Source organism: Nannobrachium achirus (assembly GCF_963921795.1).
Source record: "Nannobrachium achirus genome assembly, chromosome: 13".
NCBI lineage: Eukaryota > Metazoa > Chordata > Actinopteri > Myctophiformes > Myctophidae > Nannobrachium > Nannobrachium achirus.
This window is the reverse complement of record NC_137833.1, coordinates 4,639,131-4,646,493: the sequence shown is the minus strand read 5'-3', so window position 1 is coordinate 4,646,493 and position 7,363 is coordinate 4,639,131. Positions and strand designations below refer to the sequence as shown.

Below are 7,363 nucleotides of genomic sequence, written 5' to 3'. Positions count from 1 at the left end.
CATTCAGAACGCTTGATTTGGTTCCAGTCAATGAACGTCTCAAGCATCTGGAGATGTGATGTTCTTTTGTCTGAAAATAATATGTGAACATGGCCTACCCTCCCACGCCCAAGTCTGCTGGCTGGGTGATTACAGCGGCTTGTGCATCAAAATGGTCCTTTCAATTACCCTGGCTCTGGAAATGGGACTATTCATGATGGGCCAAATTGCTACGGATGGTGGTTAACCCATTTAGGCCTAGAATTATTGACTGCTTTAACCAGTGAAAAATAGCAGATATACAAGCTCACAGCGCGGCACCAGTGCACCACGTGCCGCGCTGCGAGCTTGTAGATCTGCTATTTTTGAAAAAGTCGTGAAAATGTGTGCAAATCTTTGAATATATGTATTTTCAAAGCGAACGTTTGTAACTCAAATTGTTGCTTCTGGGTGGTCCCTGGAACTAGATATTTTGAAATGGGGGTCCGTGGCCAAATAAATATCATTTTGGGGGGTCCTTCACATGAAAAGGTTTGAGCACCACTGACATAGTAGTCTCTCAAGAACAGACTAACTGACCTCCAGTTAAGTGAAAAGGACCTTTTCTTTGACGATGGCTGGCCAGATTGCTGACATAGAAACAAAAACCTTAGAAGGATTCAAAAGACACTTATAGAATCGGGTAAAAATTCTAATCTTCACGATTTTTCAAAAATAGCAGATCTACAAGCTCTGTGAGCTTGTATATCTGCTATTTTTTTTTATATTTAAAGCACAAAATATTGCGTCATAATGTGTTCAAGCCTAAATGGGTTGAATCAGACCGGTACTCACCGCTGCCACAGAGCAGGGGTGTCGCCCCAAATCCTGGGCCCTGGGTACAAGGATTCACTGTGGGCCCCCCCATGAATGTTCTTCATAGGGGGAGGGGGTTTAACCCATTTAGACTGGAAACGCATTCTTCTTACGCATTATTTTGTGCTTTAACTATTGAAAAAATAGCAGATATACAAGCTCACAGCTTGTAGATCTGCTATTTTTGAAAAAATCCTGAAAATGTGTGCAAGTCTTTGACTTGAATATTTCATATCCTTCTAAGGTTTTTTGAAAAACCTGTTTCCCATCTCAATATTTAGTTCCAGGGACCCCCCCCAGAAGCAAAATTTGAGTTACAAATGTTCGCTTAAAAATACATATATTCAAAGATTTACACACATTTTCACTACTTTTCAAAAATAGCAGATCTACAAGCTCACAGCGCGGCACCCTCCACCTTGAGCCCTAGTAACTCAGTCCCACTCCCCCCCCCCCCTTGTGACGCCCCTGCTACAGAGTATCAGTTCTTTATGTGCCCACCTGAGCACCCTTATTACTTATAATTAGGTACCGCCTCGTACTGGTGACGAGTCCATGTGCCCGGCTCATGTTGGGAAGCTGTGCGTGTGCAACAGTGTGCGTTTAATTGGGTCGGTACTCACCGCTACAGAGTGGCGGTTCCGCTGCCTTTTGCCCACTTGGGCACCCTTATGTTACTTGTGATCACCGGTGGTGGAAAAAGTACTCACATTTCTTTTTACTTAACCCTGCAAGACCCGAATTAATTTCTACTTGCCAATTAAAAAAAAAAAAAAATCAGATGGTGTTGTAGGAGTCCTAATCACAGGAAAATGTAATGTTTAAAAATTAATAATGTCTTTGTAAGGTTTTATAGCCATAAATCATAAATTATGCTCTAATTTGCATTTTGGGGATATTTTTCACAATAATAACATATGCACATGTTCTAGACATTCTAATGATCGCCAACAAAAATATTACAGGCATATTACTTATGTTTTTGTGAGGAATAGCTTCAGTTAAAAAGTGAGATGTTGTTCGTCCAGACACTGGAATTTCAACTTCTCTGGGAGGTGTGAATGTCAGTCTCTGTGGGGGGTATTTATATGCAAATATCGTGGCCAGTGGCATTGTAATACTAAACAATAGGATTTAATGGTGATGTTAATGTGAAAAAAGAACAGGAAAACTAATTATAACATTTTTTTTAAAAATGATTTAAAAAAACGTTGCCAAAAAGCAATGCTGGGCCTTGCAGGGTTAAGTAAAAGTATCAATACTACAATTTAGAAATATTCTGTTACAAGTACCCGATGTTTCCTGTTGAGATTGTCACTTTCTTTTTTCATCTCACTCACCTCACTTTGTCTGCTGACCTCACTCAGCAAAGAAATAAACACAGAAAAAAATAAAACAATTCACAGGAGGCAAGCAGTGATCACCCCATGATGTGCACTGCAATGTAGTTTCAAATGCACTGCATTGCAGGCGCTTTTTGAGAGAGAAAGAAATAAGAAGACACGTGTGACATGTGTGATCTGGGCAGCTTGCCCCAGGAAATGTGCCAATCTCAACAGGAAACAACCGTAAAAGTCCGGAATTCAAAATGTATCTTTTGTGATAACGATCAAATGATAATGGAGTAAAAGTACAATATTTCCTTCTGAGATGTAGTGTTAAGTACAGTACTTAAGTAATTGTACTGCCTATAATCACATACCACCAGAGCTAGGTACGCCTCTTTGGAAGGCGTGTGCCAAGAGTGCACGCAATTTACCCTGTTTTTTTTTTTTTTTTAATTGGTTCGGTACTCACCAACGCAGAGTCAGTTCCGCTGCCTTTTGACCATTTGAGCACCCTTACTGTATATTACTTATAATTACATACAGTACCACCACTTAAGCACCCTTTCTGTATTATTATTACATAATATAATTACATAATGACATACCACCACTTGCAGGGGAATCTAGGTATGCCTGTTTGTAAGGTATGTAGGCTACGTCATTCCCCCCCAGGGATTTTATTTTCACTTTCATGCATCATTTTCCCATCTGAATTAATTTCGTTGGTTTGATTAAAATGTGGTAAGGTGTTAAGCTGGCTTGGGCTTTCTACTTGGAATTGTCCTATTCTTTTCGCAAAATGAATAGTTGTACAGAGTGGCAAAGCTCATTATGCTCCGATTATAATATTATTAACAACACACTGCAGCATGTGGCAGGATGCACGCCAGTGGTTCTCAACGTTTTCAGGCCGTGACCCCCAAAAGAATCATATTTTAACTGGGGAACCCCAAAAGAATCATATTTTAACTGTGGACCCAGCAAAAAATAGCTGATCTACAAGCTCAATGTTCTGCAAATCCCCTGAAAATCTACTGTCTTGCCACTGGCTGGACGTGTGAAGTTTTTAAATGGCACATTTGTACTTCTACTCCACTACATCTCAGGTCCAAACGTTCCCCACAGTATTAGGGAACGTGTGAGCGAATCCACATTGGCCGGGTTTCCCAAAGCGATTTTAGCCCATCGTAGCTCACGCATGGTCGTAGAGACCAAGCCCTGACCGTCATGTTCCCGGGTTTACATGGGTTTGGGCAGAGCGACTTAATTAGCCCCCTACAACTACACCATCTTTCAGATTTCACAAACAAAGTGTTTAATAAAGTCTCACACCTGTCTAAATATGGTAAGTCATTCTATAATTGTCTGTTTATCTCAATGGGGGTTAACAGAAAGCGATCGGATAAAAAGGCTTCTTATTAAAGAACACGGAGGATGCGGGTAATTATAGAATGCCGTACCGTATTTAGACAGGAGTGAGACTTTATTAAGCACTTTGTGAAATCTGAATGATGGTGTAGTTGTAGGGGGCTTAATAAGTCGCTCTGCCCGAACCCATGTAAACATGGGAACATGACGGTCAGGGCTTGGTCTCTGCGACCATGCGTGAGCTATGATGGGCTAAAATCGCTTTGGGAAACCCAGCCATTATCAGTCTGGCTAATGCCAGGCTAGTCAAGACCCCCCTTATTGAAATACTTTGAAACTAAAAAAATAAATTAAAAAAACAAAAAAACATTGTTCATTGTTCCTGAAATCATTAGCCCAAAAAGACTACTAGGCCTACTACTTTGTAGTGTGACAGTGTCGCAGGCTGAATTAAGAACAGCTCACAACACGTAGCATTTGGCACAAGTCACCATCATAGGATGGAGTATAATTGCGACCGTAGGTCGCACTTACTACAGAAAGCTCCACCAGGTGTCCGTGCGTCAGTCAGTCAGTCAGTCCGTCCGTCCGTCACACGTCAGACGTCACACTTTTGCCCTGCTCATATCTCCGCAACCGTTGCCCCGATCCATGCCAGATTTTGCACACACACTCCTTACCTGCAAAACTACAACCTCCAAGGACCCCCGGAGTTCCAGGGGGACCCCCAGGTCCCTGGGGGACCCCCAGGTGTAAAAAAAATACCAAATGTGCAAAAATGACCAAATGACCACCCCCACGGGGCTGCTCACGGGGAATTCCCGGGGACCACCCACTCCTGCTACTCCAGAACGGATGCAAAAGTGGTGGCGCCCCCAGTGGAGGACCCCCTCCACTGCAGCTCACATAAAATGCCCTAACTCGGCCTAGGAGCGTCCGGGAGAGCCGGGGCCGGTACCTATTCGTCCGCCAAGGCAACGCGGAGACCCCACCCCTCATTTCTCACATGGCCCTCTTCTAGCGAGACCTACGGTCGCTTATCTCCCGATTAGGGAGTCTTACTGGTAATACCGGTAAGGCGCCTAAGGGGGCGAAAAGATCCTATAGGGTGAGGTCGCACAGGACGGAATTCGCACAGGACAGAATTAATTTGCAAGTGCGATTCGAGTTGCGGTTGGTTGCTTAAGTTGGACAAAATGTGGACAAAATATTTTCCCAAATACGGATATGACTGACGTCTGACATGATAGATGTCTTGTGTTGTTGCGACCGTCAGGTCGCATTTACTACCAGAACCTCCACCGGCTGTCCGTCCGTCAGTCAGTCAGTCCGTCCGTCACACGTCACACGTCACACTTTTGCCCTGCTCATATCTCCGCAACAGTTGCCCCGATCCATGCCAAATTTTGCATACACACTCCTTGCCTGCCAAACTACTACCTCCACCCATCAATTCACACATGACCCTCTTCTAGCGCCACCATGAGGCCGATTCTTGCAAAACACATTTTAGGACACAGCTCCTATAATTTTTCCCCTAAAATCACGCAAATCGGTACACAGTATGTCTACACTCATGTCATCAACATGGATCTGTCCCATATAGCGCCACCTTCAGGCCGATTTTTTAAAATCCATTTTTGGACACGGCTCCTACAGATTTTGCCCTAAAATCACGCGAATCGGTACACAGTATGTCTACATTTATCTCATAAATATGAATCTGTCCCATATAGCGCCACAAAATCACGCTGTGACCTGACGGACGCTTATCTCCCGATTAGGGAGTCTTACTGGTTATAGAACACACGAGAGTCACACAATATGTCCATTTATGGGCATTCCAAGCCAAGTTATTATTATTTTGTTTACTTTATTACATATTATTCCACCCGGAACAACAGTAAGCGAGACATTATCCTGGTGCTTTTTCTTTTTTTTTCTTCTTTTTTTTAGATAATTTGTCAATCTTTGCCTTGCAAATATTTAACCTCTTAAATGTCTCTATATTTAGCAAACTAATACTCTGTTTATTGGGGTTTGCTCTGTAAGCTACTTGGCCCACTCTTTGGGTGGCCACACCTTCTACACCTAAATATCTTAAGTAGCCAATCTACAAGCTCACAAAGGGAGGGGTGACAGGGGGAAGCCTCTAACAGGCCTTCCAGGGTACGAGTGTAAAATCTTCAAAGTGTGGCCTGCAGAAAAGGCCCATGCTCCGTTTTGCTCACCACTAGGGGGATCCTTGTGCCCCCACCGGGGGGCCCGCCCATGAACCCAACTAAACCCAATACCCGGCTCTCCATCCGAACCCAGGCAGTTGAAATGCTCCAGTCCACCGCTCACAGAGCAAGCTCATAGCACGAACAGCAGATCATCCAGAAATCCTCATTCTCTTTCCCCACCTAACGTTGACCTGTAGGGTTGGCAGTCATGCCTGCCAGTTCCCACCTGATGTCGTGTGGGAGTCCAGACTGCTCCAGACGGTACTGAATAACTGCCAGCTTACATAACGTCTTCAGGCTAGGACTTAGATCTAGGATGTACAGTTCATTGGGTGGGTTGAAAGAGCCAAAGTGTATGCGATCTCCCACCATGCAAGAACACCTACTAGACAACCTTGAACACGGTTGTTTCCCCTTAGATTCTACCTTCTTCCAGGAAAAGGTATCTGGATTGAATTTCCACAAATCATTGAAGTGATTCCCCTTCTCACCACCGTATATGTACAGTTCACCATTGTAGGCAAAAGCTGAATGATGACCGCGTTCTTCAGGAAGGAGCTGTGCAGAAGGTGTGTTGGTCAGCCAACAGTTGGTCTCTGTGTCAAAGACTCTGATCTTGTTGTAGGTGTGACCGGCCCCCGCCCAGCCCCCAAATACAAACATCTTTGTCCCGATGATGGTGGCAGAGTGAGCTGTTGAAGCAGGTGGAGGAGTGCCTCTGGTGTTAATTAAAGACCAGACCATTGTGCTGGTGTCCAACTTGTACATGTCATTAGTGCGTCTCTGCTGGGTGTCTCCTCCATGTATAAACATGTCCTTCTCCAGGACACAGGCTGAGTGGTAGCACCTCGCTTCTGGAACAGTCCCAGAAACCCTGGGCTTGAACCATCTGTAGGTGTCGACATCAAATGCATAAAGCACGTTGCAGTAAGGAAACCTTCCTCCCCACATGTAGATTAAATCTTCTATCAGCACAGCTGAGTGTCCACAGCGACTGGAGGCAACCTCAAGGTGACGTTCTTCTCCAGTTGTCACTGGTTGCAACTTCTTCCAGCATAAAGACACTGTGTTGAAGACATGCACATCAACTTGATCCTTGTGGTACTCCGCTCCAAAGGAATACACCTTGTGCTTCACTGCAACAAAGGCATGGTTCCTTGTCTCTGGTCCTCCATTCAGATGCACCGTCCAGCGCAGCATCTCTCACACTATAGGTTCAGGTTGGATGTGTCAGGTACAATGTACTTATTGGTTCAGAAATCCACAAACTGATGAATTGCTGCAGTTGGGTTAGCCAATCAAGGAAGCTGAGGCCTGTTGATGCAAACAACAGCTTGGGCTCAGGTTCTGGAAATCCCTCGTGCTCTACAGCGTTGTGTGTGTTCAGGAAGGTTGACAACAGATTTTCGGAAGCTGCTACAGACAGAAAAGCACACGTTTTGTCAAAAGTTGCTAAATGACATCCTGTTTATCTGACAATTAATTTAATAGGGCACGGTTGTGATGACAACATTGTGATGTGGTGTGATGGCATTACTCAGAATACGCAATCGGATCAGGGCAAATATAGTGGCATGGTCATGATGGACCTCCAGAAGGCATTTGACA

General features: G+C 44.3%; 1 protein-coding gene across 1 annotated transcript; it reads right to left on the bottom strand.

Moving 5' to 3' along the window:
- Nucleotides 1-5,935: 5,935 nt before the first annotated feature.
- LOC308296749 (kelch domain-containing protein 3-like) lies at nt 5,936-6,955 on the bottom strand (the record flags this gene model as incomplete). Its single annotated transcript, XM_080740076.1, has 1 exon — nt 5,936-6,955. One exon carries the CDS (start codon nt 6,953-6,955, stop codon nt 5,936-5,938), a length of 1,020 nt encoding a protein of 339 aa, XP_080596202.1.
- Nucleotides 6,956-7,363: the final 408 nt, after the last annotated feature.